The sequence below is a fragment of the Taudactylus pleione genome, unplaced genomic scaffold (assembly GCF_031769625.1).
Source record: "Taudactylus pleione unplaced genomic scaffold, aTauple2 ptg001774l, whole genome shotgun sequence".
NCBI lineage: Eukaryota > Metazoa > Chordata > Amphibia > Anura > Myobatrachidae > Taudactylus > Taudactylus pleione.
In genome coordinates, this window is record NW_028286171.1 from 110,790 (window position 1) to 131,420 (window position 20,631).

Here is a 20,631-nt window from a genome sequence, read left to right on the forward strand (position 1 = left end):
TACAGCAAGGAGACCTCCTATATCTCCATATCCTATATCCCAGCACGGCCTGCGGTGTACAGCACTATTACAGCAGGGAGACCTCCTATATCTCCATATCATATATCCCAGCACGGCCTACGGTGTACAGCACTATTACAGCAAGGAGACCTCCTATATCTCCATATCCTATATCCCAGCACGGCCTGCGGTGTACAGCACTATTACAGCAGGGAGACCTCCTATATCTCCATATCCTATATTCCAGCATGGCCTGCGGTGTACAGCACTATTACAGCAGGGAGACCTCCTATATCTCCATATCCTATATCCCAGCATGGCCTGCGGTGTACAGCACTATTACAGCAGGGAGACCTCCTATATCTCCATATCCTATATCCCAGCACGGCCTGCGGTGTACAGCACTATTACAGCAAGGAGACCTCCTATATCTCCATATCCTATATCCCAGCATGGCCTGCGGTGTACAGCACTATTACAGCAGGGAGACCTCCTATATCTCCATATCCTATATCCCAGCACGGCCTGCGGTGTACAGCACTATTACAGCAGGGAGACCTCCTATATCTCCATATCCTATATCCCAGCATGGCCTGCGGTGTACAGCACTATTACAGCAAGGAGACCTCCTATATCTCCATATCCTATATCCCAGCATGGCCTGCGGTGTACAGCACTATTACAGCAGGGAGACCTCCTATATCTCCATATCCTATATCCCAGCACGGCCTGCGGTGTACAGCACTATTACAGCAAGGAGACCTCCTATATCTCCATATCCTATATCCCAGCACGGCCTGCGGTGTACAGCACTATTACAGCAGGGAGACCTCCTATATCTCCATATCATATATCCCAGCACGGCCTACGGTGTACAGCACTATTACAGCAAGGAGACCTCCTATATCTCCATATCCTATATCCCAGCACGGCCTGCGGTGTACAGCACTATTACAGCAGGGAGACCTCCTATATCTCCATATCCTATATTCCAGCATGGCCTGCGGTGTACAGCACTATTACAGCAGGGAGACCTCCTATATCTCCATATCCTATATCCCAGCATGGCCTGCGGTGTACAGCACTATTACAGCAGGGAGACCTCCTATATCTCCATATCCTATATCCCAGCACGGCCTGCGGTGTACAGCACTATTACAGCAAGGAGACCTCCTATATCTCCATATCCTATATCCCAGCATGGCCTGCGGTGTACAGCACTATTACAGCAGGGAGACCTCCTATATCTCCATATCCTATATCCCAGCACGGCCTGCGGTGTACAGCACTATTACAGCAGGGAGACCTCCTATATCTCCATATCCTATATCCCAGCATGGCCTGCGGTGTACAGCACTATTACAGCAAGGAGACCTCCTATATCTCCATATCCTATATCCCAGCATGGCCTGCGGTGTACAGCACTATTACAGCAGGGAGACCTCCTATACCTCCATATCCTATATCCCAGCACGGCCTGCGGTGTACAGCACAGAGGGACTGGTCTGTAGCAGGCGAGTAACAGCGAGTATACACACACACACTACTCACCAGCTGTTGGCTTTGGGAAGCCTCATTGCCTATAACTGCACTACCACTGTGCTGAATGCTGACCACAGTCCAGTTGTGTCAATATTTAAATAAGGATTAAGCTGTGGACAAATTATCAACTTACTGGGATAATGTCCATGAAAAATAGGTTCTAAAAGTTATTTTCCAATACTTACCTAAAACATACCAGATGGCAGACAGGGGAGGACTACACGTGTTACACTTACGCTGCTTTTAACCATTTTATGTAATATTTGTTCTTTTTTATTTTCTAAAAAAAGACTCTATACAGAGAAAATAACGGTATAACATGGGTCAGGCAGTTCCATGATTAGTGACAGTGAAGCGTCTTTACAGTAGCGACCAGTCTAAGGCCCTCATTCAGAGCCGTTCGCTATTTGCGTTCGTTCAAAAACAAGGGGTGGCTATGCAAATGATCCGTTCGCAGATTGCAGTCTGTTCACACCTCTAAGTCTGAACGAGCGAGCAAAACATACGCTCGTTTATTTGATAAAAACGCCCCCTGGCCGCTCGCACCATACGTCATGTCCACTATTTATTAGATTAATCGAGTACATCGTACAGCATATGAACTGCTCGCTATTCTTGTGGCTGGTTTTTTCAACCGCTATTTTGCGAGCAGTTCAGAGTTAAAAAAAACCAAGTGACGTGGTCATTGACGCTGCTGTATTAATTATGCACACCCATAAAACGCCCGTTTTGACCTTTAAGCACGCCTGCGTTCGAATTCCACTCCCCCGTTTTCAAGCACCTTCCCCTGTTACCACCCACATACGCCTCATTCTGTCACTCAAAATAGCAGGCACTCGCTATATTGCGTACAAATGATTTTCGGCCGCACTGACTGGTTCGCGCATGCGTACTAAAAACCGTACGCATGCGCAGATGTGCAAATATCGCTCGTAACGAGCGTACTGCCGCTAGCGAGTGGCTCTGAATGAGGGCCTAAATGCGCTTGTGCGTGTGTGTCGGCAGAATTTCGCACCCAACTTTTAAGTATAGGAATTAATAGCATATTATGTTGCAGAAGCCAAATCATTTGTGACGTCACTGCCGCTAGATCAGGCAGAGACTATCGCGGAGCAGCAGAACCGTTCATCTTACGCAACATTTCCAAGACGGACGCAAAATGTCCTACACTAACAATCATCACAAATAAGTCATTTTCCTGGCTGTTCTCAGCAACCAACGTAAATATAGAATATGAAGTTGTTTATCGTTCATATCATCATTGGTATCAGTTTGGGCGATCTCACCGTCCATGTATCACCCACTCCAATACCAATACTCATCCCTACACAATCCCTACACATGGCACCCAGGCTGGATAACTTTGCAGGACTCGTTGGGTTTATTTGTACCTGAGCATTGCTCCAAATCCTTTCTTCTTGGCTTTCTTCTCCTGCTCCTCATCTTCCTCTTTCTTCTTCTTATCTTTCACTTTACTTTTCCCCTTCTCTTTCTTCTTTTTCTCTTTCTTCTTTTTCTCTTTCTTGGCTTTGTCAGCAGAACTGAGCTCTGGATTCCCCGCTGGCGCTGACTCACTATTTGGAGTTTCTCCCCCAGAATGGGAGCTGACATCGGACAGGCCATCTGCAGAGAGGAGGGGGACAGGATAAGCACATGCCGGGCGGGGATGTGGTCATAATACCGACAATTGGGATGCCAGCGCCGGAATCCCGGCCACTATGTAGATGGCATAGGGGCCTCATTAGCTTGTCATCTAACCAACAGAATAGGAAAGCTAAGGGCCATATCCAATTAGACGCGAAATGTTAAGTTTTCGCACTTTTAAACTTTTCGCACCGTCTGCCCGAATCTGGCACTTTTCGCACGTACTGTATGTGCACCCCGACTATTCTATTGCAAAGGACGCGATGCGGCTTTCGTATGAAAATTCTCCATGCTGTTAATGGTGAAAAAGTACAGGTGAAAATGGGGAAAACTGCCTGTACCCCAAAAAAGTACAACTAATACTAGGGGGTCTATGTACTAAGCAGTGATAAGAGACAGAGTGAAAAGTGATAAGGTACCAGCCAATCAGCTCCCAACTGTCATCTCACAGGCTGTGTTTGAAAAATGACAGTTGGGAGCTGATTGGCTGGTACCTTATCACTGCTTAGTACATAGACCCCTAGGTCTGTTAAGGGACATAATCAAAGGGTTTGGGGTTCTTAAATTCTGTCACATGGCTGCTATAAGCATTTTTATGTTACAGTGAAAATATGATAGAAAGCTATAAGTTTTTTAAAAATAAATGCTGTAGTATATATACTGGGTGTATATTAAAATGGATGTAAGTATATTTTTGTGTCATAAAACTACATTATTAAAAGAACGTTAATAATACACCTGTCACTTGCACCTCCCCAAGCACCAATCCCACTACTTTAAACTCATTTTCCAACACTTTTTCACCCCACAAAGGACAAGTATTTTTTGGCCAAATTCAGCAAATTAAAAAATAGTTTTTGCCTAATAGTTAGGGGGTGGGGGTGTCCAAGGGGTATTGAACCAAGTCCCGACATTTTTAGCCAAAAATAACAGTTTTGAACAACTTTCACCTGCTCTGAGATGGCGAAAACTTTTTGCCGCGTTTGGCTATGGAGAATTCGCACGTGCGAAGAGCAGCGGATAACAGGATAGTGCGATAGGCATTTTGTGCCAAAAGTTAGCACCGGTGAAAATTTTTTGCACAACCGCGGCTTATCGCGGCTAATTGGATATGGCCCTTAATGTCTCACATAGATATTATATAATGAGTCATGTTCTTACTATGAACCATCAGTCCACAGACGTACGGACAGTACAGCCGACTGTCACAATCGATATCATGGCTGCTTCCACAAGTCATGTTAGGTGGGCTCACAAGCCAGCCCCGGCCTGGATGTTCCCCTCTGTACCTCAGACGTGAATGCATCTAACTACAATGCAATGATGTGTTGGGCACATGTGCCAGCGTAGGGACTTGCAGAGAATTTTGCTCCCTTGACAACAGTATGAACAAAATCCCAATGTTTTTATTTGCTAGATACACTCAGATTTGCAGTGTTATTGTTAGCGCCGATAGCAACGGTCTTCCAGATTCGCTAGTAGTTTTGTCAGTACTTTGTGCCCTTCTGTTACTGGTGTCTCCTCTCACAAGTACTGTAACAGAATATACACCAAGAGCTGCCAGTAAAAGGAGCTCAGATTATAAATCCCACATACGGGGAGAAGTGCTCTACACAATGCAGACAAAAGTGATCGCACACAGGGCCTGATTCAGAGCTGAACGCTCTCACCAGAGCGCTCGATCTGAATCAGGGCCCTCCTACCTGTTTTAGGAGCGTCCTCATGGACGCTCGCATAGCTGTGGGTTACCACCCACAGCTATAGCGAGCGTCCATGATGATGGTCGCGATGGTCTTGACCATCGCGACCATCGGGCTTGCGACGGAGACCCTGCGGTAGGGTCTCGCTGCCGCAAGCCCTGGAGTGATTTTGGCTCTATCAGAGCCAAAATCACTCCCACTGACATCACTAGTGATGTCAGTGGGGCCGGCTTGAGACATCAACATCGACAGCACGCCCCCTTTGGTACGAGACCCGGAGCGATGGAGAGCCCGTCGCTCGCCGGGTCTCGCGCTTGCGCACGACGGAGCTCCCTCCGTCATACGCAGGGGGGGAACATTGACCCGCTTGCGAGCGTACTGCCGCTCACGAGCGGGTCTGAATGACCCCCACTGACAGCAAATAGATCACTGAGATTGTATGGACGTCGGTACTCTGTAGGTAAAAGTGCATTTCTCAAACACGCAGCATTTATGCTATATTAGTAAATCAAAACAAATAGACAACAGGTTCCCAAACTCGGTCCTCAGGACCCCATACAGTGCATGTTTTCCAGGTCTCTACACAGAATCAAAAGGGAAATAATTATAACCGCTTGTGGATCTTTTAAAATGTGTCAGTGAGTAATGAATACACCTGTTTACCTGCTGTGCGACCTGGAAAATGTGACCTGTGTGAGGATGGAGTTTGAGAACCGCTGAAATAGGCAAATGCACTACATGAAATATGATTAATAAATGCAGCAATAATACATTTATTTAAAAACATAATGTTAATAATGTCCCAACCATAAAAACTATTTCCAGGTAATAGCACATATGCGGCTGGTAGCTGGGTCCTAACTTGGGTGAATAATTACCGGGGATTTAGCGCCATGAGCACAGAGGCTATGAGACTGGTAATGAAGACGTGGATATTACTCAGATTATCATTAAAAAAAATCAAGAGGTGACTTTATCAGGAAACACTCTGTAACCAGCTAATATACACCGTGACCAGACGTATTGTGTTTATAGATCTATTACACTGAACTATTCCTCCTTCCTGTACATTAATCTAAGAATCTATAAAGGTGCGTATCCACTAGGCGATTAACATGAGCGATTGAACGAATACGTCATCGTTATCGTTCAATCGCCCATTGATCGTTCACAAATCGTGCATTAAAATGTCGAAAACGACCAGCGATGCGCGCTCCCGCTGGCCGTATTTGACATCTATCATCACCTGAGCATGCAGATCAATCTGCCGATAACGATAGACTGGCAATGTTCGGGGATGAGGGACGGTGCCTACATTGATGACATATCGTTCAGTGTGGGCACATTATCTGCGGCACAGGATGGAGAACGATTGCATGACTACAATGTTGCAATGTTCCACTCTCGTGTAGTGTATACGCACCTTTAATCACCTATAATAAGAGGAACGCTAAAATATTAGATGTGTTTACAGGGAAGGTTCCAGGTCACTGTTTCATCCTAATCAGAATATATTATCTTATTGTTTATCAGTATTATTTTCTTTTTTATACACTTTACATCTTTTTTTTTTCTAGCGATGACACAGTAGTTAGTAGTTGATATTACATAGAATTGCTGAATATTGTTGGGGCCCCATTAATGTTTTTAATCAAAATGTAAAATGTAAACTGAATGTTATGAATGTAATTTGATAACGGTGTGGTATACTATTATGTTGTATGATATATTGGCAATTATGTATCACATAATAATTATCCAGGATGCACCGATTCATGGGAACCTTATTTTTTGAGTCGCTCCAGTGCCCTAAAAACATCCATTTGGGGCTTATTAGGTTTACAGAAGAATGCAGCAGCAGCAGGGAGTCCGGCAGATAGTCGCCGCGATGCGTGTAACAGGCCGGGCACTGCGCACTAACCAGGCAGCTGTAGGGGAATCACGTACCTTCCTCTGTGTCTGGTTTGTCATAGGACTTATCAATAGCAGCCCGGAAGCTCTCGTTGCAGCCCCGGCCGCGGACCATGTGTGGTCTGGGTCTGTAGAATGGAAGCTCATTCTTCCTGACCTCGGACACTGCTGTCTGCAGACTCTCCAGTGAGCTGGACTTTTTCAGGCCCAAACGCGGACCAAGATCTTTTCCAGGAAAATCTGCAGAGAGAGAATTATTGATTACTTTTTTTTTTCACTCCACAAAAATCATTTTGCTGAACCTTAGGCCATTATTAACATTCAGCGGACCTATAAATACTTCTTGCAACAATATAAATTGACTTGTAATTTATTAAAGTCCACATCAGTAATGCAATTGATTTTCTAGATACATTTATGGTTTCTACCACGGGACACCAACCTGAAGCTACTGTATATACTGTAGGAAGGTACTGTAGGAAGGCTTCAGTACTAATAGGAATGCCACCAGAGTTACTGTATATACTGTACCTTCCCTTCAGTACTAATAGGAATGCCACCAGAAACAGGTAAATACTGTACCTTTCATTCAGTACTAATAGGAATGCCACCAGAAAGTTACTGTATATACTGTACCTTCCCTTCAGTACTAATAGGAATGCCACCTGAGTTACTGTATATACTGTACCTTCCCTTCAGTACTAATAGGAATGCCACCAGATACAGGTAATGTATATAGTGTACCTTCCATTCAGTACTAATAAGAATGCCACCAGAAAGAGGTACTGTATATACTCTACCTTCCCTTCAGTACTAATAGGAATGTCACCAGAAAGTGTTACTGTATATACTGTACCTTCCATTCAGTACTAATAGGAATGCCACCAGAAACAGGTAATGTATATAGTGTACCTTCCATTCAGTACTAATAGGAATGCCACCAGAAAGTGTTACTGTATATACTGTACCTTCCATTCAGTACTAATAGGAATGCCATCAGAAAGTTACTGTATATAGTGTACCTTCCCTTCAGTACTAATAGGAATGCCACCAGAAAGTGTTACTGTATATACTGTACCTTCCCTTCAGTACTAATAGGAATGCCATCAGAAAGTTACTGTATATACTGTACCTTCCCTTCAGTACTAATAGGAATGCCACCAAAAAGAGTTACTGTATATACTGTATCTTGCCTTCAGTACTAATAGGAATGCCACCAGAGTAACTGTATATACTGTATTTTCCCTTCAGTACAAATAGGAATGCCACCAGAAAGTTACTGTATATACTGTCCCTTCCCTTCAGTACTAATAGGAATGTCACCAGAAAGTTACTGTATATAATATGCCTTCCCTTCAGTACTTATAGGAATGCCACCAGAAAGAGTTACTGTATATACTGTACCTTCCCTTCAGTACTAATAGGAATGCCACCAGAAAGTTACTGTATATACTGTACCTTCCATTCAGTACTAATAGGAATGTCACCAGAGTTACTGTATATACTGTACCTTCCATTCAGTACTAATAGGAATGCCACCAGAGGTACTGTATATACTGTACCTTCCCTTCAGTACTAATAGGAATGCCACCAGAAAGTTACTGTATATACTGTACCTTCTCTTCAGTACTAATAGGAATGCCACCAGAGTTACTGTATATACTGTACCTTCCCTTCAGTACTAATAGGAATGCCACCAGAAACAGGTAAATACTGTACCTTTCATTCAGTACTAATAGGAATGCCACCAGAAAGTTACTGTATATACTGTACCTTCCCTTCAGTACTAATAGGAATGCCACCTGAGTTACTGTATATACTGTACCTTCCCTTCAGTACTAATAGGAATGCCACCAGATACAGGTAATGTATATAGTGTACCTTCCATTCAGTACTAATAAGAATGCCACCAGAAAGAGGTACTGTATATACTCTACCTTCCCTTCAGTACTAATAGGAATGTCACCAGAAAGTGTTACTGTATATACTGTACCTTCCATTCAGTACTAATAGGAATGCCACCAGAAACAGGTAATGTATATAGTGTACCTTCCATTCAGTACTAATAAGAATGCCACCAGAAAGAGATACTGTATATACAGTACCTTCCCTTCAGTACTAATAGGAATGCCACCAGAAAGTGTTACTGTATGTACTGTACCTTCCCTTCAGTACTAATAGGAATGCCACCAGAAAGTGTTACTGTATGTACTGTACCTTCCCTTCAGTACTAATAGGAATGTCACCAGAAAGTGTTACTGTATATACTGTACCTTCCTTTCAGTACTAATAGGAATGTCACCAGAAAGTGTTACTGTATATACTGTACCTTCCCTTCAGTACTAATAGGAATCCCATCAGAAAGTTACTGTATATACTGTACCTTCCCTTCAGTACTAATAGGAATGCCACCAGATACAGGTAATGTATATAGTGTACCTTCCATTCAGTACTAATAAGAATGCCACCAGAAAGAGGTACTGTATATACTGTACCTTCCCTTCAGTACTAATAGGAATGTCACCAGAAAGTGTTACTGTATATACTGTACCTTCCATTCAGTACTAATAGGAATGCCACCAGAAACAGGTAATGTATATAGTGTACCTTCCATTCAGTACTAATAAGAATGCCACCAGAAAGAGATACTGTATATACAGTACCTTCCCTTCAGTACTAATAGGAATGCCACCAGAAAGTGTTACTGTATGTACTGTACCTTCCCTTCAGTACTAATAGGAATGCCACCAGAAAGTGTTACTGTATATACTGTACCTTCCCTTCAGTACTAATAGGAATGCCATCAGAAAGTTACTGTATATACAGTACCTTCCCTTCAGTACTAATAGGAATGTCACCAGAAAGTGTTACTGTATATACTGTACCTTCCCTTCAGTACTAATAGGAATGCCACCAGAAAGAGGTACTGTATATACTGTACCTTCCATTCAGTACTAATAGGAATGCCATCAGAAAGTTACTGTATATACAGTACCTTCCCTTCAGTACTAATAGGAATGTCACCAGAAAGTGTTACTGTATATACTGTACCTTCCCTTCAGTACTAATAGGAATGCCACCAGAGAGAAGACTTGTGCTTTGGGGTGCTCCCCTGGCACCCACTCCCCCTTCTTAGTGCATCCTACTTATTACAACGCTCTGTTGTCTATCATTTTACCAATATGTATGTCGATTACGCTATTTCTAAATACCAAGTACTACAATTTATTAAACTCTGACTGTGGCATTGTAGTACAGAGGTCAGCATTGCTGCCTGATAGTGCTGGAGCCATGGGTTTGATAGCTACCAGGTCCCTATCTGTGTGGACTACAATTCTCCAGATTCTTCCCACAGTGGAAAGACATACTGGTATGTTAATTGGCATCTGATGAAAGTGACCCTAGGGTGTGTCGGGCAGTATTGTATACAGACTGCACTATGTAGATTGAACACCCCTGCGCAAGCACACCATTGCACACAAGTTCCAAATGGCCACTAATGTGGCAGTTTCGACAAGAACACTTCATAGGGATGGACAGGCCCAGCTCAGAGACGAGGTTTTAACCCCATTGAGAACCTCTGGGAGGAATTGGAGTGACTGGTGCGTTCTAGACCGACTCGCCATTCCTCAGTGTCACAGTTGGTCACTGTACATAAGGCGGAATGGCAAAACACACCGCCTGCTGCTGCCCAGGAACTTGTGGCCAGTTTGCCAAGAAGGGTGTCTGCAGTTATCACTGCACGTGGTGACCTACACAGTACTGACCTCACTATAACATCTCACTGCACGTGGTGACCTACACAGTACTGACATCACTAACATCTCACTGCACGTGGTGACCTACACAGTACTGACGTCACTAACATCTCACTGCACGTGGTGACCTACACAGTACTGACGTCACTAACATCTCACTGCACGTGGTGACCTACACAGTACTGACGTCACTAACATCTCACTGCACGTGGTGACCTACACAGTACTGACCTCACTAACATCTCACTGCACGTGGTGACCTACACAGTACTGACCTCACTATAACATCTCACTGCACGTGGTGACCTACACAGTACTGACCTCACTATAACATCTCACTGCACGTGGTGACCTACACAGTACAGACGTCACTATAACATCTCACTGCACGTGGTGACCTACACAGTACTGACATCACTATAACATCTCACTGCACGTGGTGACCTACACAATACTGACCTCACTATAACATCTCACTGCACGTGGTGACCTACACAGTACTGACATCACTATAACATCTCACTGCACGTGGTGACCTACACAGTACTGACGTCACTAACGTCTCACTGCACGTGGTGACCTACACAGTACTGACATCACTAACATCTCACTGCACGTGGTGACCTACACAGTACAGACGTCACTAACATCTCACTGCACGTGGTGACCTACACAGTACTGACCTCACTAACATCTCACTGCACGTGGTGACCTACACAGTACTGACCTCGCTATAACATCTCACTGCACGTGGTGACCTAAACAGTACTGATGTCACTAACATCTCACTGCACGTGGTGACCTACACAGTACTGACATCACTATAACATCTGACTGCACGTGGTGACCTACACAGTACTGACCTCACTATAACATCTCACTGCACGTGGTGACCTACACAGTACTGACATCACTAACATCTCACTGCACGTGGTGACCTACACAGTACTGACGTCACTAACATCTCACTGCACGTGGTGACCTACACAGTACTGACGTCACTAACATCTCACTGCACGTGGTGACCTACACAGTACTGACATTACTATAACATCTCACTGCACGTGGTGACCTACACAGTACTGACATCACTAACATCTCACTGCACGTGGTGACCTACACAGTACTGACATCACTATAACATCTCACTGCACGTGGTGACCTACACAGTACTGACGTCACTAACATCTCACTGCACGTGGTGACCTACACAGTACTGACCTCACTATAACATCTCACTGCACGTGGTGACCTACACAGTACTGACATCACTATAACATCTCACTGCACGTGGTGACCTACACAGTACTGACGTCACTAACATCTCACTGCACGTGGTGACCTACACAGTACTGACCTCACTATAACATCTCACTGCACGTGGTGACCTACACAGTACTGACATCACTAACATCTCACTGCACGTGGTGACCTACACAGTACTGACCTCACTATAACATCTCACTGCACGTGGTGACCTACACAGTACTGATGTCACTATAACATCTTACTGCACGTGGTGACCTACACAGTACTGACCTCACTAACATCTCACTGCACGTGGTGACCTACACAGTACTGACATTACTATAACATCTCACTGCACGTGGTGACCTACACAGTACTGACCTCACTATAACATCTCACTGCACGTGGTGACCTACACAGTACTGACATCACTAACATCTCACTGCACGTGGTGACCTACACAGTACTGACCTCACTATAACATCTCACTGCACGTGGTGACCTACACAGTACTGATGTCACTATAACATCTTACTGCACGTGGTGACCTACACAGTACTGACCTCACTAACATCTCACTGCACGTGGTGACCTACACAGTACTGACATTACTATAACATCTCACTGCACGTGGTGACCTACACAGTACTGACATCACTAACATCTCACTGCACGTGGTGACCTACACAGTACTGACATCACTAACATCTCACTGCACGTGGTGACCTACACAGTACTGACGTCACTATAACATCTCACTGCACGTGGTGACCTACACAGTACTGACATCACTAACATCTCACTGCACGTGGTGACCTACACAGTACTGATGTCACTATAACATCTCACTGCACGTGGTGATCTACACAGTACTGACCTCACTATAACATCTCACTGCACGTGGTGACCTACACAGTACTGACGTCACTATAACATCTCACTGCACGTGGTGACCTACACAATACTGACCTCACTATAACATCTCACTGCACGTGGTGACCTACACAGTACTGACATCACTATAACATCTCACTGCACGTGGTGACCTACACAGTACTGACGTCACTAACGTCTCACTGCACGTGGTGACCTACACAGTACTGACATCACTAACATCTCACTGCACGTGGTGACCTACACAGTACAGACGTCACTAACATCTCACTGCACGTGGTGACCTACACAGTACTGACCTCACTAACATCTCACTGCACGTGGTGACCTACACAGTACTGACCTCGCTATAACATCTCACTGCACGTGGTGACCTAAACAGTACTGATGTCACTAACATCTCACTGCACGTGGTGACCTACACAGTACTGACATCACTATAACATCTGACTGCACGTGGTGACCTACACAGTACTGACCTCACTATAACATCTCACTGCACGTGGTGACCTACACAGTACTGACATCACTAACATCTCACTGCACGTGGTGACCTACACAGTACTGACGTCACTAACATCTCACTGCACGTGGTGACCTACACAGTACTGACGTCACTAACATCTCACTGCACGTGGTGACCTACACAGTACTGACATTACTATAACATCTCACTGCACGTGGTGACCTACACAGTACTGACATCACTAACATCTCACTGCACGTGGTGACCTACACAGTACTGACATCACTATAACATCTCACTGCACGTGGTGACCTACACAGTACTGACGTCACTAACATCTCACTGCACGTGGTGACCTACACAGTACTGACCTCACTATAACATCTCACTGCACGTGGTGACCTACACAGTACTGACATCACTATAACATCTCACTGCACGTGGTGACCTACACAGTACTGACGTCACTAACATCTCACTGCACGTGGTGACCTACACAGTACTGACCTCACTATAACATCTCACTGCACGTGGTGACCTACACAGTACTGACATCACTAACATCTCACTGCACGTGGTGACCTACACAGTACTGACCTCACTATAACATCTCACTGCACGTGGTGACCTACACAGTACTGATGTCACTATAACATCTTACTGCACGTGGTGACCTACACAGTACTGACCTCACTAACATCTCACTGCACGTGGTGACCTACACAGTACTGACATTACTATAACATCTCACTGCACGTGGTGACCTACACAGTACTGACCTCACTATAACATCTCACTGCACGTGGTGACCTACACAGTACTGACATCACTAACATCTCACTGCACGTGGTGACCTACACAGTACTGACCTCACTATAACATCTCACTGCACGTGGTGACCTACACAGTACTGATGTCACTATAACATCTTACTGCACGTGGTGACCTACACAGTACTGACCTCACTAACATCTCACTGCACGTGGTGACCTACACAGTACTGACATTACTATAACATCTCACTGCACGTGGTGACCTACACAGTACTGACATCACTAACATCTCACTGCACGTGGTGACCTACACAGTACTGACATCACTAACATCTCACTGCACGTGGTGACCTACACAGTACTGACGTCACTATAACATCTCACTGCACGTGGTGACCTACACAGTACTGACATCACTAACATCTCACTGCACGTGGTGACCTACACAGTACTGATGTCACTATAACATCTCACTGCACGTGGTGATCTACACAGTACTGACCTCACTATAACATCTCACTGCACGTGGTGACCTACACAGTACTGACGTCACTATAACATCTCACTGCACGTGGTGACCTACACAATACTGACCTCACTATAACATCTCACTGCATGTGGTGACCTACACAGTACTGACGTCACTAACATCTCACTGCACGTGGTGACCTACACAGTACTGACCTCACTAACATCTCACTGCACGTGGTGACCTACACAGTACTGATGTCACTATAACATCTCACTGCACGTGGTGATCTACACAGTACTGACCTCACTATAACATCTCACTGCACGTGGTGACCTACACAGTACTGACCTCACTATAACATCTCACTGCACGTGGTGACCTACACAGTACTGACGTCACTATAACATCTCACTGCACGTGGTGACCTACACAGTACTGACGTCACTAACATCTCACTGCACGTGGTGACCTACACAGTACTGACGTCACTAACATCTCACTGCACGTGGTGACCTACACAGTACTGACCTCACTATAACATCTCACTGATCTATTTACTGTCAGTGTCCAATCACTTTTGTGTACATAGTGTAGAAGTTGCACAATTAAACATTATCTATAAAGTGCTGTGAATTAAGTAGGCGCTATATAAATGTTAGTAAATAGAAATAAATTATTTTTAAAGACTATCTCCAACCACACTGATAATATATCTCAGATTAAATTATATTCAGGAAGATTAGTTACCGGTTATATCAGGATCCTGCGAGTTTCCTGACGCAACATTGTTACCTAAGGCTGCCACAGCGACGTCTCCATCCAAATGTTACATTTTAGGTGGAATTAACCTTTAAGTAAACAGATCTACAGCACCTGATCCGTCCTCAGTCAGGACAGACATCGGACTATTATTTATTCTTTATACTTTTTTACTTTGAAGTTTCACATAAATAATTCTGCAAATTCCACAGGTTTTCATCCCGTGCCGTCTCCATATGTAACATAAAGCACATAAGCCTGTGCGCCCGGACCACCCACCCAGCGGTAGCTGTTTTCCTTACTCCTCTCTGCCTACTGTACTGATGTCAGGGGGTCAATAAACACAGAATGAGAGCGATGAGCTGAAGACACCTCCATTGTTGGGTAACGAGACAGGGCACTATATCTAGGTTACAAGTTCAGGATGCTGAATAAACTAAGTAACAGAACTTTTAGTAAAGGCCTTTCAGTGAATAACGTATAAAAGGAGGAATACTACATGCCTTTACGTGCCCACTCTCACACCCAGACGCTGGCGAGCTCAGGGAGGACAGAAACCTCCCGTGGAGCAGAAGGGCAAATTGTAGAGTGGTATTGTAGAATGGTGCCTGCCCAGCTACTTCCAGACGTTCCGGTATTCCTCGCTGGATTGTCACTTTGTAGCTACGTTACCTGCACGCAGGGCACAATATGCAACTTTGTTTCAGGATACAAATAAAAAACAAGACTCCTAGAAAACATCTTGGACATGGCAGCTCTCAGTCAGTGATCTGGTTACTGGCTCTTCAGATAACGATGCCGCGTGTATAGGTACAATTCCCACAGACAAACTGAGTCACGGTCATACTGTATGTAAAGAGGACATTATGCTCAGCACGTGAAACACTATAGAGACAGCTACACTAAATCAATGATAACGGTCCTGGAGCGTTTAAGGGACTATAATGTATTATTATTCACCCTCAGAAGATCATCCTATAATCTGTGCCCTCTTCCCCACTATCTTTATCTATCTATCCTGCAGCCCACCTGACCATGCCAACCACTTGCCATCTAGCCTGCAGCCCACCTGACCATGCCAACCACTTGCCATCTATCGAGCTGCCCTCCGACCATACCAACCACTTGCCATCTTATCTGCTGCCCCCCAGACCATGCCAACCACTTGCCCTTGTGTTTTTTTTTTTATTCTTTTTTTTGTTGTTTTCACTTATGTCAAAACAGCCCTATTACATCCTAACTCTCAGGACGGAATTCAATTGTTTTCAGCCCCCATCGCGCCCGACGGAGCTAATCAATTGTTGCTCCTGTCAGGTTGCTCCTGTCCTGTCCTGTCTGCCAGCGTTCCATTTCAGCTCGCAGCCCCAGGTGTGCGAGCTGAAATCGGTGAGAAGTGACCTGTTTGGGCACCCAAACGGCACTTTTCGCGATCACGCCCAGCATTTTGGTTGGGGTTAGCTGATTTACGCGGCTAAACCCTACCACTTTGGGCGCGATCAATGCGAAAAGCTGCAATAATTGAATAGTGGCCCGTGACCTCCTGTCACTTTAGACGGGAGATCCGGTCAGCAAAAACAATTGAATTCCGCCCTCTGTAGTGAATCTACCAGGTCATTAATAAAACAACATGCAAACTGTCAGGGCCCAATACTGAATTCTTTGATACTAGTCAGAGACATCGGAACGTTTTTATGTTGGAATTGGGGGGGGGGATTATATAATTTAATTTTGGTGGTGTACGCAATGCGGATATCTACGCAGATCAAATATTTTTTTGCCATTGCGCATGCGTTTAAGTCGCACTGCGCACGTGCAGCGATTGTTTTGGGACCACGCTCGCACAAAGGATTCAATCGCAAAGTGATTGACCGGTAGTCAGTGTTTGGGGGAGGTAACGGGGGGAGGCTGACCGTTAAAACGATGTTACCGATGTTTACACTTGTGCCCGATGTCGCATACAAGAAGGCAGCAGCTGGCGTCCATATGCTCGGGTAATCTTTGGAAACATTATCATAATTTCGCAGCTGCGTTCCGTGCGAAATCGCAGCTGAGATTACATTAGCGCAATATCTGAATCAGGCCCAAATATTGCAAACGAAGAAAGAGACACAAGAAGGTGATATTTGTAAGAACATGTTTTTATGTAATAACAAGAGAAATGTGCAGCTCCCATCACTAATAACAGGTGTAATATAGTGTAATATAGCCGGTGTGTAACACTGAGGAATCGCTGTCGCTTAGTGATATTATTGCATATGTCACAGGGAAATAATTAGCATATCTTGTGTGTGAAATGGAAGGAACGTACAGAAAGGTATCCTCAGTGGGATTCAGCTTATAGTTTTAATGAAATAAGTGATTGGAAGAAGTCATCTCAGCTAAACCACCTAAAAGGTTGTTACAGATAAAACGCTGAAATTATAACCACTAACCGTAAATCTGCTGTCCTGGGTGCGGAGCGTGTAGTAAATTATACTGCGCTGTACATCACACAGCGACAAACCACGCTCATGTCCATATATACAAAGAAAAGATCCTACAAATGACAACGGTATATCTGCACTTATTCAGTACAAAGAGAACAATAGTAAATAGTATTAGTAGTATGTTTATCCAGTGGCGGATTGTACTTAGGAGCTCCAGGGCTACAGCCCCCCCCCCCCCCAGTATAATCGGCCGACAGTGTCAGCCATACCTGCCCACCCCCCCCCCCTTGATTTGGTGTGGAATGTTTGCTATTTATTTAGGAGGCGGGAAAGGGGGGGGCCTCACCCGAAGGTTTTTTTTTTGCGCACATCCAGAGCATGACCAATTTTTCCTAAAATCCATATTTATAGGGACAATGGTGGGAAAACGCTCTGGGACCCCGTCTGCGCCCCCTAATGACTAATGAAGCAACTGGTATTATCCAATTAGCTTAAATAGTCATTAATTACTCCCCATCCGCAGCGCTGCCTCCTCCTTCCAGTTCTTCCTTCAGCGCCACAGACAGCTTCAAGGGAGTCAGGGAACGGCCAGAGACAGGACAGGTATGTACCACCCCTTCCCCACACACTACACGTTACCATGTACCCCCACTCCCAGCACCCCCCCGCTACCCTCCTCCCCTCATACACTGCACTATCCCCGCTACCCCCACTCCCAGCACACACTGCACTACCCCCGCTACCCCCCACCCCCACACACTGCGCTACCCCTTCTACCCTCCTCCCCTCACACACTGCACTACCCCCGCTACCCCCCTCCCCCACACACTGCACTATCCCCGCTACCCCCCTCTCCCACACACTGCACTAGCCCCGCTACCCTAACCCACACACACTGCACTACCCCCGCTACCCCCCTCCCCTCACACAGTGCACTACCCCCGCTAATCTGCCCCGCACACATAGCCTCTCTGGCCATATTCATTCTTCTGCAGGGGAGCGTATGAGCTGGTACAGCCGTCGGCGGATGCCGCAGCCGGGCTCAGATGGTAGCGGACGTCCAGAGCAGGTGAACTTTTCAAAGCTGGAAAACCCAGCGTGCATTCTTTTATTGGATTTGCCCCTGTGACTGGCAGTGGCTTCTCATCGGAAGCGCTACCTGACAGTCACACGCAGGAGCGGCAGTGCCCCTGGGAGGTGTTTTCTCCCCCTGAGGATGCCAGTCTGGGCTGTGATTAGCAGAGAGTGTGCTACCAGTGGGAAGGTGGGCAGCCTGACCCTGCGTCTGATAAAGCCCCCAGGAGCTGGTGTTTTGTCCACCCGTCTTCCCACGGCAGATTGTGCAAATGTACTGGTCCCGATGCCACAACTCCCAATTGCTCTGTTCATGGGTGAGGGACATTGCACGCACCCGAAATGGGGCAGAGTCTCTTGGAAAGGACACATTGCAGCCCCCCCCCATTCATGTAATTCTCCGAGATGCTGGGCTGCCCCCGGGCTCCCCCTACACCGTGAAGAGATGTTGTGCACATGCCATTTATTCTCCCACTGCTTACCTGTGTGTTCTCCCCACCGCGGAACACTGTGGCCGCCAATGGGACAGGGGGGAAGTCCCAGAAAAATGGGACTGTCTCGCCGAATGCGGGACAGTTGGGATATACGCCATATCCATAGCGCAGGTGGCAGGATCCTGTCCCCATTGCAGGTCGCAGCACTGGCAGCTCCCCCACCTAAGAGGATGGCAGCAGCGGCTTTTTATTACCATTAGTAACAATCATACTGTAACGTTACTTTCCATCTACCCAGGATAAACACCAATCTGCGATTTGCTCGCTAACTGCACCCACGCACTCCACCGATTTCTCTGTATGGGGCATATTTACTACTTAGCGGGTTTCAGATCTGAGAATTATAATTTATTATCAACGCTATTTGCGGCTACAGGAAATTAACATTTACCCGAATGTATTAAAAAAAATCACATGTACGGAGAGGGCTCCGCATTGCGCCCGTCCCTGTGATGTGTACAGAAGCGAAATTATTGCAAAAACTATTTTGTTTCTACTATGGAGCCGGGGTCATTCTGCGCATGCGAGGTCTACTGACCACGCATGTGTGGCGGCCATTGCCGGGGAGGGCTCCGGAGATGGCGCTATCCTATCAGGGCCAATCTTGCTACCTCTGTCACCATCACGCACCCAATTTTCGGGGAATATCCCACAAATTATATTTGATAAATAGGCCCCTATGTGACGTCTGTAGCACTCTGTGAGAAACCTGTGGCGCATTATAAATAAACCTTGATGGCTAAATCTCTCTGTATGTGTGCGCTATATAAATATCTGGTAATAATAAAGGACGATGGAGCATGGGGGACACAGAATACTGTTTCCCAAGTACAAGACAAATTAAATACAATGTTTTATTATTTAAAAAAAAAAAGTTGGCCACGTACATCATTGGGCACTTTGGTAGATATTGAACCTCTAAGATTCTCACCGCCACGTCAGCATGGAGGGAGGCTGTGCACCTTGGCGGGGAGGCCGACAAATGACGTGATTGGTCGAGGACTACCTATAGTTACAAAGTAACAGTGCCCCCTGATGGTTCAAATGTACACGAGGCTGATTTCAGTATATACAGCAAAGGATAACATTAGCCCAGAGCAGGGGTGTAATCTTTACATTCAATAAAGCAATCCTGGAAATGATATATATTTATACCCTGATAAATGAGCCTGTGGAGCGCTGATATGCTGGTTTATTAATACAAGTTTTTTTTTCATTACTTCAAGTCCCGGCGTGCCGCCTCCATTTGTTCTAACCGTAGTGTTAGTGAATAAGGGCCTGATTCAGAGATGCTCGCTGTTTGCGAGACCCTCGCTCTGAATCTATGCCCACCCATAGCTTGTGCGAGCGGGCTGGAGACGGTTGTGATTATCGCGACTATCGGCATTGCGAGGAGACCCTAAGGTAGGGTCTCAGCACTCGCAATGCCGAGTAGACTTCCTGCTCTAATAGAGCAGGAAGTCCACTACT

General features: G+C 45.6%; 1 protein-coding gene across 1 annotated transcript in view; it reads right to left on the reverse strand.

The window, feature by feature from the left end:
* Positions 1 to 2,933: 2,933 nt before the first annotated feature.
* The window catches only part of LOC148439462 (partitioning defective 3 homolog B-like), a gene marked incomplete at its 3' end in the record, with an annotated part of 417,659 nt that continues 399,961 nt past the window's right edge, over positions 2,934 to 20,631 (reverse strand). The window contains exons 16-17 of the mRNA XM_088464716.1: positions 6,834 to 7,037; positions 2,934 to 3,165 (exon numbers count right to left, since the gene is read on the reverse strand). Of these exons, the coding sequence (XP_088320842.1) occupies positions 2,934 to 3,165; positions 6,834 to 7,037 (436 nt within the window). The remainder of the gene's footprint in view (positions 3,166 to 6,833; positions 7,038 to 20,631) is intronic.